This window comes from Squalius cephalus, assembly GCF_949319135.1.
Source record: "Squalius cephalus genome assembly, chromosome: 22".
NCBI classification, from domain to species: domain Eukaryota; kingdom Metazoa; phylum Chordata; class Actinopteri; order Cypriniformes; family Leuciscidae; genus Squalius; species Squalius cephalus.
The window spans coordinates 6,169,505-6,191,133 of record NC_137143.1 but is presented as its reverse complement, the minus strand read 5'-3'; the positions used below and the strand labels follow the sequence as shown (position 1 = coordinate 6,191,133).

The window sequence follows — 21,629 nt, the reverse complement described above, 5'->3', positions numbered from 1 at the left end:
ATAAAATTTAATAAACGCAATGAATACATTATAATACATTTTGGAATAATTAAGAATTTTAATGATTTATTTGCTGCTTAATATTATTTAAATGAAATCCATGATATTACTGTAGTTCAAATATGAATAATATATCATTTTTTTTTAGCTAATAGTTTGTAGTCACTATTGTTAATAAACAGGCACATGTATTGGTTTATTTATTTATAATATGGGCATATGGTTTACCTATTTTAACTGTCATGTGACACAAATGTTTATACATATCAATTAGCCAATCATATACATCTGATATATTGGGTGGTAAAATATATATTTTTTTATTTCCAATACATCTTGAGACAACTAGGTATAGTTAATTAATAGCCTCCCCCCCCCCCCCCCCCCCCCCCCCCACAAACAGGACACAACGTCTTCTCACGGTGTGACATGTTGGATCCCTTCAGTATAGCAGTTATTCTACACCTCACAAACCTTTATGTTCAGTTTTAATGTAACCTCAAATTGTGCCATTTAGTTTGTATAATTTAAGGTCTTAGGGGTGGGTGTTGGCCTTGTAGGCTTTGCTTTATGAATCCAATGCTAATCGTGCAATTCAAATCCATAGACGCTGGGAAAATCCAGTGAGAGACGATTCATTTCTCCTGTACACATTTCTCAAAGGGCTGTAATATATAATGGTCCAACTTTGAATGTGTTGGTGGATTTATGATCGGAGGCTTAAGCACTCAATACACCAAATCTTTCCAGTGTGCAGATTCTCATACATTTTTATAATTCATGTATATTGGAATGATAATATTTACTTAAAAGTGTACAGTGTCTCCCTCTCTGTGTTTGTTTTATGAAGGACAGTCACGGAGACAGGCCACGGGTTCATAAAACATGTCTGATTAAAAGGATTTTTTGTCCTCAGGCTCATTTTTCAATTTGGTTTTTCTAAACTAGAGCAAAAACTAGGATGGAAGGAGGCAGTGTTGCATGGCACAGGTGTTTTGCGCTAGTTTTTACATGAGGGTGGCTTTTCCAGGGCACTTTTTTTTTTTTTTTTTGTCTTTTCTATGATATGTTGGCTCTTTGAAAATTTTAATGCATACAATATTTTGCTGACCGCTAAAGCAGTTTTAGGTATTTGAGATGTATGAGGAGGATGGGCCGATGTGGTTTTGGGTAGAGGATGATGAATTTGTCTTTGAGAGCTCTCTGACATTAAGCGAATGCAGAGATGGTCAGGTAAATTCAGTAGATATGATGATTTTTGAAGTGTTGGAATAAGCTACAAAAACGATGTTAAGAGTTGGTAACTTTCTTTGTGCAAATCTGCTCTTTTCAGTGAATTTGATTCAAAATCTCAAATTCAACAATTTGTTTGCATTAGATTTTAATATATGTATGTCACTGTATGTATATATATATATACACGTACTGTATATATTTGTATGTTGATAGATATAGATTTTGTTAAAGCTATATAAGTTAAATATTAAAAGTGAAAATGTTGCTAAAAATATGAGATGGTAATAAAAATAATATTTCAATACTTTTATGTTCGCAAAACTTGTAACGTAAAGCTTCTTGGGGAGCTCAAAACTGTTGTGAGAATTTTGTGTATGTAAAGTATCTCAGGGAACACAGGGAAAAAAATCTTGTATTTTTACATCATCATGTCCCATTATGGATGTACACAACTTGGGAAATTGATATAGAAGATAATGTTTTCTAGTAATGCTCAGCTCTTCCATATTTCCTTATTGCTTGATATTGCTGTTTGTGAGTGTAATGCTCTTACTGATTGTCTCTCTCTCTCTGTCTTCGTCCAGTGATCATAGTGCAGAAAATGTTATATAAAGTCATGAGAATACATTGTTCAAAAGTTGTTGGAGGGTAGACTTTTGCAGCCACAATCAATTATCAAATGAGGTTACAGTGCAGAAGCGCCTTGAATCTTAGAGGCTGCAGGATTTGATTTGGTTTATTGCGGTGAACTGAAAACCGAGACCATTCAGCTATGAATCGGATCCTCATTCAATATTTGCCGAAGTTCAATGATTATGACCTATGAGATTGCAGCGCACTGGTGGGGAAATCATAATCAATTCCCACGTCCCTGATGAAGAATCGCATTCCCCTTAAATCAATTATCCCATGTGTCTGGGACATATGCTACATCTCAAGTGTCGCCTTCCAAACACACACACAGGAGTCTGAAGTCTGCTGTTAATTCATTTGTTTGATGAAGGACTCTGTATCCCTGTTGTCATGGATCTGTTGGCTTTGAATTATGGTCTTCGGGTCACATGTAAGCACTGGATTTTTCACAGTCTTCTGGCTGGGTGTTAGTGCTGCCATTGAAATGTGTGTAGGATCCTACAAACTCTCCATCATATGAAAGGTCAAAGTGACAAAGTCATCAATAGGCCGTTGGGGGCTCCTCTGGGAGCCTTGTAGGCTTGAAAACAGCCGCCCTGCCATTGGTTTAATCCTTTCTGTGCATCTCCTTTAGATGGCCTTTATCCATCTCTGCTTGTTCACCTAATCTCATTTTGGCAACTAATGCCCTGCCTCTGAAAAGTTTGCTGACAGATCACTTGGAGATAATGACTTACATGCACCAACAAATTGGATCTCTTGAGTTCTTTAACCTCGAGGGAAAGACTCATACTGTTATTTACTAGTCTGCACTTAGAATATAGTAACAATTATATTTTGAGTCTGAGTAAGATGTATTAGGCCTGGTGTTTTGGATTCATGAGCTGGCTGGCCTTTTGTTACAGGTGCATCTGAGTACTTCCATGTTTCGCTTTTTGAAATGGCGTTTGTAACCCTATCTACGTTTTAATATGACATTTCAAAGTGTACTTTATTCAACGTGAAAAAAAGTATGGCGGAGAGGATCTTTAGCTATCGGAAATTGAACATTCTGCTTAAAATATGTTAGAAAATGTATGTATTTATAAATAATAGTGCTGTTAAATCGATTAATTGCATCTAGTATAAAAGTTTTCATGTAAAAAATGTGTGTGCATATTATATGCGTGTGTGTGTGTATATAAATATATATATATATATATATATATATATATGTATATATATATATATATATGTGTACAGTATATGTATATGTGTGTGTGTGTATATAATAATTAATGATAATTGCACACCAAATGATCATATTATAATGATTTCCAAAGGATCGTGTGACACTGAAGATGGCTGCTGAAAATTTATCAAAAAATATATTACATTTAAAATATATTAAAACTAACATCAACATTAACATCAATTGTAATTATATTTCACATTATTACTGTTTTTACTGTATTTTGAACTTTGACTTTTATTTTGACTTTTGACTTTGACTTTGAAATGCAGCTTTGATAAGCATATGAGACTTCTTTCAAAAACTTAAAATATTCGTAATAATTCCAAACCATTGAACGCGAGAGTTCAGAGTTTTTTTTCCAGGAGTTAAGGTAAGGTCATTTGAAATATCTTCCTCATGGTCAGTGGTTTCATGGTTTTCTCATCCGTACTCATTGCTGCTTGACATTGAGGGCAGTTAAACATAAATCCACTGCCTTAATTTTTTGAAGCAATTTCTTTGCTTCAAAAAAAAAATTTGGTCATTAAAAAAATCCATGGTTGTTCATGGGTTTTGCTTTAATTTATTAATGGTGAGGTGCATTTTGACATTTTGCCGGGTACAATATCCTGCTTACGCTTTCAGATGTCTACATTTCCAAAATGGATCCTTTGATAATGTGTGTGATTGACAGGTCTACATGTCTTGAATAGAAATATCTAGATCTTAAAGGGTAACTCAACCCCTGGTCAGAGCCTGACTCCACCCACTGGCAATATTTGAAAAATGCTGGAAAAGTGGGCAGAGCCCAGCGGAGATAGAGGGGACGTTCGTGCACTTGAGACCTGCGCGCTCTGTAGGCATGTTCAACTTCACATTAGCAGATGAGTTGCCATGAGAACGACTGACATCTCTATCTTTTCATACAGATTACATAAACAGAGAATATTTGTTTTCATTTGCAGAGACTTAAATGTTTATAAAGATATATTGCTTATGCCTGTGTGACGTAGTATTCTCTGAGTTTTGTTTAAAGGAGAACTCCGGTCAATTTTAACATTGAGCTCATTTTTTTGTCAATTTGGAGTGCTGTCAATACAGAGAACAACGACAAAAATCGGTGTTGCCTACACCGTGTTATCCTCTTTTTAAAATTTGCACCCTGTTGACTTCAATGGGGCAATATTTAAACCTGCTTTTAGCCTCTTAACATCCTTGATGTGTCATTACAAGTGCACAGGTCATGTGAGTGATTCCTTCAGAGTGAACACGAGTGAATCTGACTGCAGTAGATGTGAAAGAAATGGATAAAAATGATGTTATTTAAGTCAGCGCAAATACCTGTATTTACATCCTGTTTTCGGTTGAAGTCCAAAGTAGTCGATTGCCGAGTTCACGCGCGTGATCATAGGTAACTAAACCTATGCGCGTGAACTCGACAATCGACTACTTTGGACTTCAACCGAAAACAGGATGTAAATACAGGTACAGTTCTCCTTTAAGTTTAGAGACGTGCTCCAGAAAAAAAGTTCACGGAGACAGAGAGGCAGAAAGCACACCCTGTTTATTTTTATTTTATTTTACAAAAGCACATTGTTTTGTTTCGATTGTAAGTGGACACATAAAAAAGTAGACATTTTACAGTTTATTTTTTCATATTTCTTAAGTCTGTATGACCATAAATGACTATTTATTTTTTAGTCTGTTTTACTGCTATGTGAAAAAATCCAGCAAAACGGCGCGTTTGTCGAACCCAGAGGGTTGACTTTAGCCAAATAGGAAGGAACATAAATTGTGATTAAAAATATATGCTCACTCACATCAATACGCCACTGCAGTGGTGGAGTCCATGCAGGAGGAGCAGCGTGTTGCACTGCGTCTCTTTTCAGCGCGAGCTGTTTGGAGAAGCCCATTTCCACCTCATTGCGTTGGAGAAGCAATCCCGCGTAAATTGCAGGTTGCACACTCCAGCTCTAGGCGGGAACTCCAGGCCAAGTGTATGCAACCACTGGCGCCTAATTTCCAAGTCTGCTGGAAAGCTATGCAGTCCAGCTGTGCTGTTGCAACCAGCAACACTACACCTACATCCCATCCTAGCCGCTGTACTAAATACAGATAAAGCTAATGCTAAAAATCTATGCTAACTTGAAGCTATCTTAACTGATGCAATACTATGCTACTAACTATCTATGCTTATAACAATACTACACTAACAACTATGCTAATTAACTACCTAGGCTACACGAAATAATCTAAATAACTATATAAATGCTATGCTAACTAAATGCTAATATACACTATCCTTTCAATACTCACAATTCTAACACCTGACTCGCTACAGGGGTTTTGATGGAACAAGATGTTTTTATACCAGGGGCTGAGCCTATGCCAAGGGCGTGGTGAGCTGGAACCTGCTTACGTCACGCAGGGAAACAACTTCCAATAGGAAAATTCAACTGCAGTAGCCACCATTCAACCTGAAGAGGGCAGCACTCATTTTTACACCATATATTGTAGAATTAAAACACTTATACCCAAATGTCAAAGAATTTACTCGAATCAATGAACAGCACTAATAAAGCCCCATTCTTACAGATCATTAACTCAAAAAAAGTTGTTTTAGGGTTTAGTTACCCTTTAAGGAGATGGACAGTAGGACATGATTACACAAAGTGTCCTTATAGATTTGTGTGAAGTGCTTTCGCTTTTAAGTTATTTTCAGCAAAATGCCTCATCAAGATTTTTTTCCCCCACTATTCCTTGGGTGAATCTCAAACAAAAAAGAAAAAAAAAAGAAAAAGAAAAAACTGTCAAGAAAATGCCTGGGTCATTTTTCACCCCAAAATCAAAAGACCAAAATGGGAAAATATATTCAGTTTATTTTAGTACCTTTGTTGTATTGTATCCATTGAGACAATCTTTTTTTTGACCATATTTAACATTAGAGTAAATAAATACAGTTGTGGTCATAAATTTACATACAGTACACCTTGCAGAATCTGCAAAATGTTAGTATTTTTTTTTTTTAGTATGTAGGGATTCTATTTTTTTTATTTAGTACTGTCCTGAATAAGATATTTCACGTCTACATATAGTCCACAAGACAAAATGTATGAAAAATTACCCGTTCAAAAGTTTATACCCTTGATTCTCAATCTGCGTCGTTACCCAGTTGTTGAGTCCCTTGTAGTTAAACTGCCCAATGTTCTTCAGAAAAAAATCCTCCAGGTCCTGCACATTCATTGGTTTTCCAGCATTTTCTGCATATTTAAACCCTTTCCAGCATTGATTGTATGATTTTGTGATCCACCATTTCACACCGAGTACAATTGAGGGACTCGAAAATCGAACATTGTTACAAATAAGTAACTTTTTACATGTCTTCCATTGCTTAGTTTTTTCTGCAAGCTGCATCATTTTTTTCTCCTCGGATTGATATAGCATGTATGAAAAGACATGGCCGTCATCACTCGCCTTTATAAGGTTAAAATTTGTTAAAATAAGGTTAAAATAAGGTCTTATTTGTTTGCACATAAGCTAGTAGCTAATGTTAAAGCTGTGACTGATTCATGATGTGTTACCTCTTTCTACAGTTCGTGAACATTAATGCTTTTGGCCTTTAAGTCAGCAGCCTGGCACTCCTTCATAGAATCCAAGATCAAAATCACCACATGCCACAGATCAGCTGTAAGCGTTATCTTTCAACATGCTACAGGCAAAAAATGTCAAATTCAAATGTGCCGTGTTGAACACTACAGACACGCAGACCAAGTCATCTCAGTGCCGCATTGATTTTGTCGTAAATGCTCCACGCATTTCCACAAAGGCAACACAATTGTTCATTATCTGCCTAGTTACTCACCAGGAGAAGCTTCTGGAAATAAGAATAACAAATAAGATGAGCTTGTGGGGGCGTTCAGAGGCCACAAGACCCACGGCTGTTGATGCCCTGCGCACAAATCCAAGTACATTTCAATCAAAACCATTATGTTCCATTGCTCTTATTAAAGGCAGTGATGTAGACTTAAACCGCATCCTCCACTGTAGGCCTGCACTTTTTTAAAGACGACTATATCTACGTTCCGTCCTTTGATATTTTTCCACGTGATGATTCTTAGGACTGCGGATGAGATGATGGTGTGATAACTTCAGAGCATCCTGACAGTTTTACTGGTAAGCCACTGCTGATCAGAAAATTGGATCTAAATAAGATTTCTATACAGACACTCAGTGCGGTGGTGTTCAAACACAGGTGATATAGGCTACATTGTAAGAGTTTTTCAATTAAAACAGCTTAAATGCGACGTCTCCTTCGTCCAGCAGCATCTGTTAATCAGACGTTTCCTTTTGTTGAGGCAGATTGGATGAGCCGCATCTTAATAACAGAGGTGGATCTGCCGAGGGAATATGGGAACCAAATTGAAAATGTTTGTTTAGAATATTAGAAAAATTTTCCCTGCACATCTGGGACTTACCTATATTGCAACATAGATGCAGTGTTTTGGTTATAATAAAAGAAGAGCATAAGTCAAAAAATGTAATTTTGTAGTATATATATTGTTTATTTAAAGGTGCATAAAGCATCCACTTCAAAATACATCTGAAGAAATTAATAGCATTTTTTTTTTGATAGATATGTTAAAGAAGTGTCATTTCAGGGCCAATAGTGGCATCAAAAAGTGGTCTGTTTTATGTGAGTTGGCTAAGACAAAGGTTTGAATTTCGAGCCGGCTTGTCCAAATAAGCACTCCTTATACCTTTATAAAGTGCACATTTTGAGGGAAAAGCAATTTTATAATGATGTATGAAATCATAGTGGACATTCTTGAGGGCACTCATTCAGTCCCATAATGCACGGCAATAACGAGTGTCCAACCAATGAGCATGCAACGGCTAGTTAATACCCGTCATGCACTGCCAGGCTCACACATCTCGCTAGAAGATGCAGTCCAAAACAGAATCTTAAGGCATTGTCATATTGACCATTGTTCTGTACATTTTTGAGGGTGAAATCCAGTGATTTCAATATGAATCCATGCAATCAGGGATTTCACTAAAGCTTGAAAGATTTTGCCATGTCTAATTGGGTTTATTTGGTCATGTGAATTTGCTGAGTTGACTATGCGACGATATCAGATATAGAGCAAGAAACTTTGTTTTGAATCATTTAAGTAAGTTTGACATAATTATGGTGGTCCTTTGTCACGGTGGCCATCATGTTGAGATCACACGACCAGCTACATTATTGCACTTTTAGTTGGGGAATAAGTTAATCATAGTTATTAAACAGCTCTGAGATATTGCTATAATTTCCACAGTCTATGCCTTTACATAATCAAAATGTGTAGGCCTACTTGTAGTACTGTAAAGGGTTTAGGGTGGTGTTTTGGACAGGACCTCAGTGCACCTTTGTCTAAAAATAACCCATATGGCTTTTCAAATTTACCAGAGGCTCAAGGAATGCGTGGATTTCTTGCTTGTATTTAAAATGGTAAAAATCTTTTGGCAAAGCCACCGAAAGACCTTAACATGAAACTCTACACGTAGATATGCTGCCAAACCACCTGTAAGTGTGGAGCTTTATTCAACCATCTGTGCAAGAGCATTCAGCTGATTTTGAGAAAGGTTGTAAGGTCATTTGCTCATTTTTAAAAAGCACATTCAAGCATTAATTTGTTTTTTATGTAAGTATAAATAATTACCAATACTATAATTAACAAAGCAGCATGTTCCATCCAGATGCCTTGCCTTTTCCTTTGTGTATCGCACAGGTTATTGGTGTGAACACATTTAATTAGTCATTATTATAATAACACATAAACGCAAACGTGCCCACATGCGCACGCATGTACGCACGCCTGTCTGACTCCATTGCTGTCAGTGCACCCGGGAGAGATCGGCAGTCAGCATTAAACCGGTGATGAAATCTTTCATTACTGCCTTACTGATGTAGCTGTACTTGTGGGATCTTATTTGCTACCAAACCTCTCCTGCAAACAAACTTAATGAGACGACGTTTCAACACTTGCTTTTCTTCTGATAGCATTTCAAAACACGAGAACTCCCTCTAGCCCTCTGTCTGGATGCATCTGCTACCTGAATAAACTCTAGTTATCGGCAAGCTAAATTGACAGCTGAAGCCCACTGCTTGCTGTGTATGTTTGGGAGCTGTTTTTCCTCTCGTTCCAGGTAGATGAAACGCAGTGTGCCAAAGGCCATGTTTGGATGGAAAATGGAATCAAACGTGTATGTTTTTCACCTTGAGGTGCTTTCTGTGTGGCAAATCATTGGTTATTCATCATGATTAATTTTATACTGTGCCACACTCCATCAGCAGTCTGCTAGAAGTTCATTCATCACTGTCATAGTCTTGGAACGCAACCAGCCTTGTTATTACAATGCTATTACATTGTAATAAGACATTAATAAGCTTTGTTTCATTGCGAATGCTCTTGTCCTTAACAGAGAGAGAGTTATAAACAAGCTAAATGTGAAAGAGAAGCTGTGATTATGTCTCAAAAAGTGATGTCTTGATGTAAAAGGTATACTGTATATGGGCAGTTGTCTCTGCAATGTTACAGACTTGAACATATCTTAAAACAAATGATTTAAAGCAGTGGTTCCCAACCTTTTTCCTTGGGGCCCCCCCTATGTACATATTTAACAATCCGTGACCCCCCCCCCCCCCCCATATATATATATATATATATATATATATATATTTTTATTTATTTATTTATTTATTTTATTTTTTTAGGGGTGTAACGGTTCACAAAATTCACGGTTCGGTTCGATATGATACACTTGTGTCACGGTTCAGTTCGGTACGTTTTTGATACAGCAAAAAGAAAGAAATGCCAGAGAAATTTCCTTGATTTCATTTTTTTTTATTCTTTTTTTTTAATTAAAACTAACATCATAAAGTATGATTTTTTTTTACTTTGAGCAATTCTAGAGCTATAATTCACTCTTCTTATGAGCATATAAAACAAAACAGCTCCTTGGAAAAAAATAAATGTAATATTGTAGTAGTTATAAACAAAGGTTTATTTTATTTCAGTTTAACATTTGAGGGCAGCAATTGTATTCATAATGTAAAAATAAAACCGATGTAATGTTACCTGAAGGCATTATAGCCTATTCCTGTCAAACTTCCATGGGTGCAGTTAGTGTTACTACAGTAAATCCATGGTGAATGTTGCAGATCTGTGGACACTGTTTCTTCCAGGTTTCCACGTCAGCGCTGTTTGGTCCGTTAATAACGGAGAAATGTGAATGTTTCTCACTAGATCTCGCAGCGATGTTATTACTTCAGTGGCGATTTGAAATGCTTTATTTACTGGATCTCTTATTAGCGCTGTGTAGTAACAGTGTCGCATGATCACGATCGGCTCGCGCTGCTTTGGTCTAAACTGATAAACGGTCCTTCAACCACACATAACGAGCAGTTTCGTTCCGCTTGCATTACGTTTGCCATTTGATGTTGGGCAATGTTGTGGTCTCGCCGGCGTCTCTTACATTATGAGCGCGCTTGCCAATCGCAACGCTCCTATACATTTGAAATAACGAAATTGTAATTGAAATTCACCTCAAAGCATATCCGCTCCCGCGCCCCCCCTGTGAACTCTGGCGCCCCCAGGTTGGGAACCAATGATTTAAAGCACTATTTCATCCAAATAAGGTGTAGCTGTGATACTGACACAGAAGTCACTTTCAAACCAAGCCATTGTGAAATCTGTGTGAGGAAATATTCGCTCTCACGCAACAAATGTTGAATGTGACCACACTTTTGTAATGGACTACAAAGAATGCCACAGATAAGCATTGCACACTAGAATTTGAGACCCAGCCAGAGAGTTAGCGAACATACTAGCTGAGCTACTACACTATGTGCTCGATACACTTCCTGATAAAGGAGAGAGATTGCTCTGTTTGTACACTGAGCCATACAAGATTAATCTTTTGTATCATTAACATCACCCAAGGATAGGAATGCAAAGTGCCAAAAGAAATCTCAGAAAGCCTTTGATTGTTGGGTCTCGATGAGACATTCTTTTCATCTCCAATGAGAAGTATTCAACAGAGTTTATTCAATTTAGGGCTCAATGCTTGGTGGACTGAATCCGATAGTTGTTTATAGTCTGGTAAAAAGAGGGGACAGCTAAGCCTTGGGCGGCATATCGTCGCGTTTGTGTTCCAATTGGAGATGGGTCTCGCATAGATATAGCCTAAGGTCTGCTTTTGATATATGCTTGATGTCATCACACTAAACTCATCTCCTTGAGCTCTGGAAAGATGGGAACATGCTCTTTTGAATTTTATGTATCATACCCATTCCATTTTCCATTATTGTTATCAACTGTATAATTAAGTTTGTAATTGAAGTCCTGTACATTTCAATACAAATAAATGGTTGCTGTAGAGAAAGCACCCAGTGCTTCAACAGCATTCACATTCGTTTTGTGCTTATCAGGCCATAGTGGATTGAAACATCTGCATTAAAGACCTTGTCTCTGTGTTTTGTATTCCGATGGAGGATATAATGTTTCCTGTATGTGTTTCATACTGTCACAGGGATTTCAGTGGCTTTGCAGTTATGAACACCTGAGCTCAATTCCACAGGGGGGAAGTGGTCGATATGTCTTTACAGGCCACTGTGTAAAACAAGGAGGTGTTGAGATGCAGTCAACCTTTTGTTTTAAGGGGTCATGACATGTTGGGGCTGCAAGCAGCGCTCTGACATATAAAAAGCTTTAGGATATTTACAGACAGAAGAAAGGCCGAATTTGTAAGTGATATGTGTACCTATATATTTTGATTAAAACAAAAACAATCGAGATTTGAAATAATGAATGCGATATGATTGTGATGTGATTTAAGACAACACAGGAGCACTTTATTTAATGGAGAATAATGAAAAATTCAATATACTGTATGGAGAAAACAAAATTACAAAAAATAAATGTTTGAGCTGAATTTCATTGGGTGAACCTTACATTGTTGGCTGTGTGTGTGTGTGTTTGAATTAGTTTAGGGATTATTGTGTCTGATGTATCAGTAGCGGCGAGCAGGCTTCTGGATTTCACCGATTACACGCTGGAGCAGCAATCTGTGCAGTCAAGGTTACAGATAAGGATTAAACACGTAACCGGCGCAATAACGCTGCGTGGAATGCAGGCCGAGCGCACGCCCAGCGAATCATGCGTGACCGCCACTGCTGCGAGCAGAGTCACAAGCACGTTTGACGGAAATGTTGATATCAGATCACAGCGGAAGAGCCGCTTCTTGCACACTTCAATCCACGCACATGTGCTTTGCCATACCTGACGTGGAACAAAATGCCAAATGCGTGTTGTTAAGCACACGGGAGATGCACATTAATTAGGTCATTGCAAACTGCGACACGCTAATTGCAGCATTGTGATTCTTAATTGCGGAATTGTTGGAATCTGTTTAGGAGGCTAATGCCCGAGACAGCTGGTATGCACACATTTTCCATTTTCCTGTTTTTTTCTTCTTCATTTTCATCCTTTTTTTGGATTTCGTCCTTTGGGATAGCGTCCAAACGCACAGTATGAGTCCTTTTCTCCATGTTTTCCTTAATTATATGTGTTATGTGAGTGTGTGTGTGTTTAGAGAGAAAGAATATTCGATTTTCTGTGTACGCCTGTGAATAATTCTGCATGCATGCATGTGCGTGTATGTGTGTGGGGTCATTTTGAGTGCACCTATGCGTGTGTGTATCTGTGAGGTTATTTTAACCCCATTTTAATAATTCATGCACACACAAAAACCCAACTCCCTGTGGTTATTACATATAATTACATTTATAAGGAAAATCATGGCAATGAATTATTTTGTGCCATTTTTTTCTCCTTATGTTACAGTAAATGCAGAACTGATTTGACATTTGTTTTGCTTGGTAAAAAAAGGAGACAAATTAGGTGTTTACAAGCAGTTAAAAGCAATAGTTCACCTAAAAATGACAATTCTGTCATCATTCATGGAAGAAAGAAAATTGAATGTGTTTCGGGTGACATGAGGGTGAGTAAATGATTACAGAATTGTCTTTTTTTTCAGTTGAACTGTTCTTTTATTTCTACCTGGGATGGTTAATGCGACTGCACTAATATATTTTTAGCTGATCAATGCGAACTGAAATTCCCTGGAGAAGTTGCCTAAATTTAGCAAGAGGCCGCTGATCTTGGTCGATACTTGTTTGTAATTGTGGGCGTTAAAAAGCCCTCCCAGTGCGACAAGATGCATCTTTTTTTTTTGCTTTATAGATTGTTCTTTGTTTGAACTCTCGCTGTTTCAGATATTCGTTTTATCATTGACATCTCCCATTGAGACTGTTTTAAAATAGCTCGCCATCAATTTGTTTACTTCAAGTCTTGCTATATGAGATGCCTTTCATCTAGACCGAAATGAGTGAAGAAATGTCATAGAATTTCTAATTAATGCAGAATGTTGTCTCAAACAATTAAAAGAGTAGACAAAAACTTTATTTAACATGATGTAGGATTATCATATCAGTTTTCTAGGGTAACCTTAACTATTGGGCTAATGACATTGTTTGAAACTATTAATTCATTAAAAAGAATAAAAATAAATGCAATTTATACAATGACTTGAGATGTTAGGGTGCACTGTAAAATGTACCTTAACATTGTTTCACAAAGTAAAAAACAACAAAAAAAACAACAACAACAAATATTTTTAGAGTACGTTTTAGAGTACGAAATTTACTAGCAAATTGTTTCAAAGTAAATCCCACATCAGATTGTTTTTCAGTGTGATACAAAAATAACAAAAAAGGCATTCAGTTAAACAATGTAAAGAAAAATTTTAATGAGTTTATCGATTTTTATTTATATTTTGTATTAATTTAATTAATGTATATTTATCTGTTATTATATATTACTGTTATTTTATCTAAACTGCTTCACTACTTATTTGGACAAACCTTTAACGCCAAATCAAAGTCATGTGGTGCAACCAACACACAGAAACATTCAGAAAAACAACAACAACATACAACAGGAAATGATATCATAGCGAGGATTCCTGCAGACCCTCATGACTATGTCAAGGTCTTCAATAAAATATCAGATCATTTGACGTTTTTATGACATTTTCAGGTTGTAAAATGGCATTTGGTGCAACCCAAAAACTTAAAGGGTTAGTTCACCCAAAAATGAAAATTCTGTCAGTAATTACTCACCCTCATGTTGTTCCAACCCCATAAGACCTTCGTTCATCTTCGGAACACAAATTAAGATATTTTTGATTGAATCTGAGAGTTGGCTCACTCCTCCATAGGCTTCTAAGGCATTATAACTTGCTGGCCCAGAAAATGCATTAAAGACATCGTTAATATAGTCCAAGTGACTCCAGTGGCTCAATCTTAAGTTTATAAAGCGACGAGAATACTTTTTGTGCGCAAAGAAAACAAAGATAACGACTTTATTCCACTATTCATTTCCTTCTCTCTGGGCCTCGAGTCTTTTCACGTAGTATAACTGTGCAGCGCTTCTGTGTTGTACGTCACACGTAGGCTCACTATTGGCCGACGCTGGTCATGTGTGTGATGCGTGTGACGTACAACACAGACGCGCTACGCAGTTATACTACGTGAAAAAACTCGAGGCCCAGAGAGAAGGAAATGAATAGTGGAATAAAGTTGTTATTTTTGGGTTTTTTTTGCGCACAAAAAGTATTCTCGTCGCTTTATAAACTTAAGATTGAGCCACTGTAGTCACTTGGACTATATTAACGATGTCTTTAATGCATTTTCTGGGCCAGCAAGTTATAATGTCTTAGAAGCCTATGGAGGAGTGATCCAGCTCTCAGATTCAATCAAAAATGAACGAATGTCTTACGGGGTTGGAACAACATGAGGGTGAGTAATTACTGACAGAATTTTCATTTTTGGGTGAACTAACCCTTTAATGAGATTACCTTGGAAAATATATAATTTGTGTTCAAAGTGTAAGTGAAATATTACTATATACTGTAGGCCTACTTGACATTTAACTGGAACTTTTCTTGAAAATTATGGAAAGTTTTTCAAAATCTTATGAAATCAACAGGGTACATTTAAAGAGCCTGCCAAATGTGTTTTAAAATAAATGTTTAAAAATGTTTTTCCTTTTCTTCGTTGTGGACACTTTTGTTTGTCATTGACTGTGTGAATCTCTGTCTTACAGAAATTGCTGATCCGCCATGGCTACGTTACGCTTTGGGCAGCACATCATAAAGTCCTCTGCTGTGTTTTTGAAGACGGAGTTGTCCTTCGCACTTGTCAACCGAAAGCCGGTCGTGCCTGGCCGTATCCTTTTCGGGTTTACCATAGTGACTGGGGTATTACACTGAGGTGAAGCAAGGTAGGATTTTCTGTCTGTCTTTCCCCTGTTGTCTCTGTTTACTGTGGTATATACAGTAGTGTACTCAGAAGAGCAGTTCTGTTTGGTCTGACTTTCGCATTAGGCCATATCAGCAGATGTTTGTGATACAACCTTTCAGAACAGGTCATCTTTGGGAAGAAAGCTTTTGGATTGGCTAAAAGTTTTTCAATTTACTGGTATATTTCGAACTGTAATGAACTTAGGGTCTTTCGCAGTGGGTAGTTCTAAGAACTTAGTTCTAGTAACTAGCCACTAGGGTGGTTCCCCGAGAACTAATGGTTCCCTTAGGAACATTTTCCTGGTTGCATTCGCACCGCTAGTTGGAACTCTGAAGTGACGTAAGTCGCGCTTGTTGTTGGGACTTTTATTTTGACGGTGCTGAGAATGCCAGAGCCTGAGCACACAGCACTCGCATTCTCCATGTTCATTAGTTTACGATGTGTCGAACAGTCCTGTCTAATACGTTATTAGATAGAACTGTTATACGTAGAAAGTAGACAGTAATGAAACGTTATTTGCGTTTGCCATGTGGTTGATGTCCAGTGTTGCTGAGCAGAAATATATAGGCTATAATCTGTGTGTTTACATAGCGTTTTTTAAAAATGGCGGGTGCTTGTGTTTCGCGTGCGTTCGGCCAATCAGCGTACACTAACGTCACTGGTAATTCCTATAGTGCTGGTTTAGACCCTACTCTGAAGTAGGAGCTAAATTAGTTCCTCCAAAAATCGTTCCTAGTTCCTGCAGTGCAAACACGCTAAAATCCGGGTACTTCCGCCAATAGTTCTAGGTTCCTCCGGTGCGAAAGCCCCTTAAGATTAAGCTAAATGCCTGCAGTTTCCAGCACAGGCTCATTGGAAAAACAACGCCAAACGCAAAATACGCACCAATACTTACATATCACTGCAGTTTCTAACAGAAATGAACTCTAGAGGCAGCAAAATAGCAAGCACTTTTAATCGTTTTCACACACAATTACACACAGCTCCATATGTTCGGCTTTTCAAGCTCAGCTGGTACAGAATTGTACTTGTGATGCGGAGAGCTCGGGTACGAATCCCGTGAAAGACGAGTCACGATAAAAGAGCTCGAAGACCAGAGTTCAAAAACAAGCTAAAACGCCGTGGTTACGTTTGTGTTTTTATGTCACATTTGCTTTTGTTAACACTATCGGGTAGGTTTAGGGTATAGTGTACAGTAGTTGTACGTTATTTTAAAACGTAAAGGGACATTAAGCTTTTAGCGGCACATCGGACATTTAAATTCAGAACTGCGGTGATGCATACAAACTCCAGCATAATAAAACGATGCCATATGCACACTCATCTGTACCGTAAAAAACTTAAAGCGCTTTTAGTGCGTGTATAATATATATTTATATTTGCTTACTTTCTTTTACAAAGAAACTGCCAGTCCCCCAAAAAACCCGTATGAGGCAACATTACTGCAAAACGCAAAATACGTTGCGTTGTGCACGTTTCGCGACAATTTCAAAGTTAAATGTCCAGTAAATGGCGCTAAAATATTGTTACGGCAAACTCAGGAGAGAACTATACATATAGTTATAAAATATAATAATATATACACATATTATATATAAAAAAAACTTTTGTTAGATGCGATTAATCGTGATTAATTGATTTGACAGCTCAAATATATTTTTACACACACACGCACACACACACACACACACACACACAGTTATGTAACATAAAAAGTCCAATTAATCATGCCCCTGATAATGTATTTGTATATACTTTCATGCATTTGCATAAAACAAAATGAAGAATATATTGACTTCTAAAGCCACTTTTTGCAATATACATTCAATGATTTAATTTGCAGCAATAATGTAAAGTCTTTGAATTACTACGTTTGGCAGATATTTCTATATGGAACTATAATTGCAGTAAATGAATTGCCATATTATGGAAAACATTTGATGATTTTTTATATATTTTTTTATTTAGTTGAAAGCTTAAATTTATCATTCTGATATTCCAGTTTTGTGCGCCTCTTTAAATCTTGCGGACACAAGTCGTACTCTTTTCAGAAGCTGACTCCGATGCATGCAACATGAAAAGCAAACTGCCTTGAATCATCATCAAATGCTCCCTAATACATTCTCCTCTTTTTTGCTTTGCTTCAAAAAAAAAAAAAAAAAAAGGCGGATACTTTTTTTGTCTATTAATCTTAGTGCTCAACGTGCAAATGCAAACCTTGCATACATTTGCATGATTTCCATTGCTGATTTGTTTGAATAATGCCCTTATTCTCTTTTCGAATAGCAATAAGTCCTTGGCTTTGCGGAAAAAGATCTTCAAGTGCTGCTCTGTCTTATATAAGCCGCTATGTTTAGATTAACTTTTGATGGAAAGCAATTTTTCACAGCATTATAGGCCACTGCAGCACAAACCGAAAACCCAACAAGAAGCAGCAGTGTTTGGAGGGCATAAGCAATGCATTAGCATTATTTAATTGTTACTCTCGCAGTCCAAGCGGCGTGAAACATTATGGCACAGGAAGTAACAATCACATGAGAGCTAAAAGGAAAAGCTGCTGTTGTGTAGAAAAGAGGCATATAGAGTGAAGTTCCCCTAATGTTTAATCAGAATAGCAACAATGGTATGTTTATCAATGGAATTTGTAATGTAGTGCTTCATTATTAATATTCCTGTGTACCCAAATTTAGTGCTACTCTTAATATTTTGTATGTAATGAAGTGACAAGTGTGTTCCAGGTTAAATACAAGTTCAGCTCAATCAACAGCATTTGTGGCATAATGATGATTACCATAAAAATTACGTAAATGTTAATGCATGAAATTCCGGCTTATCCTTCATTAATATAAAATGAATGAATGAATGAATAAATAAATACAAATGGTAAGTAAATGAGGACAATTTTAAGTTAAATCAGATAACAAATATTTACTTTTTTGTAACAGGCTATCTATTTGATGCTTTTTTCATTTAACACAATAATTACTTTTAATGATCTTGTGGGGGTAATTTTTCAGCCAAAGTTGATGTCTGATTAATCTGCACATCCGTTAATTCATTAGATTAAAAAAAGGTTAATCGCTCGACAGCCCTGTATATTATTTTATAATTTTGAGCAAGAATCGAGGGTTCATTGATCTTTTTATGTGTTTTGAACAGTTGTTCTGAAATACAGTGGTGGCCAAAGTTATTAGAACACTTGGCATATTAAAGAGGTTTCATTTGCTATTTTCCAAGAGGACAATGCCCCTAAAACATTCTTCTAACTATTGGTGGAACTACCTGCGACAAAAGGAATTTGCTGAAATATTGAAAATGATGGACTGGCCCTGTCAAAGCCCAGACTTCAACCCCATCGAGAAGATTTGGGGCGAGAAAATAAACTGGACAGATCTATTGTACATTCAAAGGAAAGCCTTTGGCTTCAGCTGCAGAAGGCATGGGATAACATTAGTGTTCTCAGAAGAAATATATAGACACTATGGCAGAGAGATGTGCTGCTGTAATGCTGCAAAAGGGGGACATTCCAAATATTAAAGTTAAAAGTGAATAAAAACAGTACGACTCACTTCATCTGATATCTGTTGTGCTCAGAGCAACCATCTGCATGTTTCATGAACATTATATCATGTATTGGAGGCTCAGGTATGTTCATCCGACCAAATTTCAAACAGGCATTTCACTTCGTCTTTGCTCCGGGTTAATCCTCGATTGATTTTGAGAGGCATTAGCAGAACAAACACTGCTGCTTTTCATGCAACACACGTAATTACTCATCATAGATTGTGATACAGCCTGCTTTCCAACCACAAGCCATCCGCTCCAGAGTTCGTTTTCAAGCGGGCTGAGACCAGCGTTGTTTGAGACCATCTCAAACGTAACTTTTTGGTGCAGATCCGAGTGCAATCGCCATGTTCATAGACCTTATGCACAAGAGAAACAAGCGCGCAGTCATCTTTAGAATTTTCTCTTTGAACTTCTGTTTTTTGCGTTAGCTCTGTTCATTTCTATGGCATCACTGCCAAAGAATAATTATTTGCTGGTGTGGATTTACTTATTGTAGAGTTATCATGATCATTGTTGTGTTTAAAGCGGATGTCATAACAAATGTCAGTAGCCCGGGAAGATTTTTGTCAGAATCCGTAAGATCTTACCTTCATGCTGTGGGAATACAAACTGGAAGGCTACATAAAGTCAATATGCCTAAACAAATCGAACTAAGGGAGAAAACACTGCAGGTTCCAGAACAAACGCTCCAAACGAGCCTATGTGTCCGTTTGAGTGTCATATCATTGTTTGCTAGTTTTCCTCTTAAAAACTGACATCTGTGCTTCCCCATTCTGAAACATCAGCAGCTGACAGTGATTTTATGCTCTATAAATAAACTTTACTTACTTACTGATGCTGATATGATTATTTGCTACACTGTACCATAGGCATATGTTCATGTTCATTTAGCTGATTATACTGTATGTTGACCAGTTCTAAATGATCAATATATATTTATATTATTATAATATATTTTGTTTATTTGTTTGTTTTATTTATTGTTGAACCCTTTGATTCTCTGTTCATTTGTAGATTGATATGATCATTCTTGAGTTATGGTGAATGTGTTGCAGAAGAGAGTCTGTGCTGTTTTCTTGGCTCTTGGCTCTCTACACCTTTTGGTGGGCTTAGCAGGTTTTGTCTCGTATCAAAGCTGTTCACTTTGTACATGTATCAGTTCAGAAGAGCTTGGAGAGGTAGACAGCGCTTGGCAAAGATCTTAAAGCTCCCCGGCAGCTCTTGAACATCAGTATGACACCTGAAACACAGAGTTGTGTGTGTGGAGCGGGTGCCTGGGGCTACGCTGGAAAATCCCTGAGGCTTTAGCTGGTGTGATTTAAGTTAGTCCACATCCCAACACATAACCACATGAAAGGTATAAGCTAGTCTGTCTGGCTCTCCTCCTCCACACACACTTATCTTCTGTTTCAAAACTTCTTTGCAACAATATTTCTGTCTTGTTTTACCACAAGTAGTGTTTGATATGGCGGCGGGGGCATATGATGTTCTTTCTGTAGTCCATTGACAATTTCCACATAGCATTTCATTGACCAAACACAGAAAATCTTTACTGCTCTCAGACGTATCTGCTCGTGAAGTCGGCTACAGCAAACAGAACCGTGATTGAACTACTGATCACTTTACATGTCAATCAGAATTCTAGGCCAGAATATGTCTGGTTGTGCGAGACCACAGCAATGGTTGAGCCAGGGGTTGAAGTCTGACATTTAAAAAATTATTCTTAATTCATTTTTCTATTTTTTTATGTCAGACTTCAACACCTGGCTCAACCAATCTTCCATTAGCTTTGTAATAGTGTTTATTTAAGCTGTTGGCAGATGCTGGAACCTCTGGGTACATTAACATGATAAATAGACACTTATTGTCAATGGAATCAAACTTGACTACAATTTAGAAGCTCCGTTCACGAGCACCAGCATGAATTATGTGTGGAAGGAGGGGTTTAGGGAGACTGTTTGAGAAATGAGGTGATGTGCAATGTATATTATGAGATAATTATAGAGTTTTTGACCTTGGATGCATGTAAATCTATTGTAGGAGACTCCAATACAAAATGAGGAACCTTTAAAATAGCATAATAGGGTCACTTTAAGACTTTGACATCTGCTGGCTATCCTGTTTTTCGTGGATTTTACTGATTTGTTTGTTGTCAAGGTTTAGATCTCACATTGAGATCTTACAGTACACACAGGCAAATCTAGAACTGCACTGATTGAGGCTGGGTGGTAAATCAATCAATCTTCTAATGTGAGATTTCAGCCCGTTCTCATCCCAAGGCGTCATATACTGACGCTTTTGACACTTCGTCTACATCGAACGCACATGGCACCCTTTAGCGTCAATATGAGACGCAGATACTGTAGATATGGGCCAGAAGGCGCCTCCTAGCGGTCTAACCCTAACCCTACCCCAGACCTAAACCTAACCATAACCGAACAAAGCTCTGTGCGTGTCATATTGACGCTAAAGGGTGCCATGTACATTCGATGAAGACGAAATGTCAAAAGCGTCAGTATATGACGCCCTAGGATGAGAATGTGTTGGAGATTTATGACTTTTTAAGTTTCCTAC

The 21,629-nt window shown here is 37.4% G+C and overlaps 1 protein-coding gene across 7 annotated transcripts in view; it reads left to right on the top strand.

Annotated features, from left to right (window-relative positions):
- fhit (fragile histidine triad diadenosine triphosphatase) overlaps positions 1–21,629 on the top strand; it is a 338,996-nt gene that overhangs the window by 95,497 nt on the left and 221,870 nt on the right. For all 7 annotated transcript variants that reach the window (XM_079857654.1, XM_079857656.1, XM_079857659.1 and 4 more), the window contains one exon: positions 15,292–15,413. In XM_079857654.1, the coding sequence (XP_079713780.1) occupies positions 15,308–15,413 (106 nt within the window). In that variant the 5' untranslated portion in view covers positions 15,292–15,307. The remainder of the gene's footprint in view (positions 1–15,291; positions 15,414–21,629) is intronic.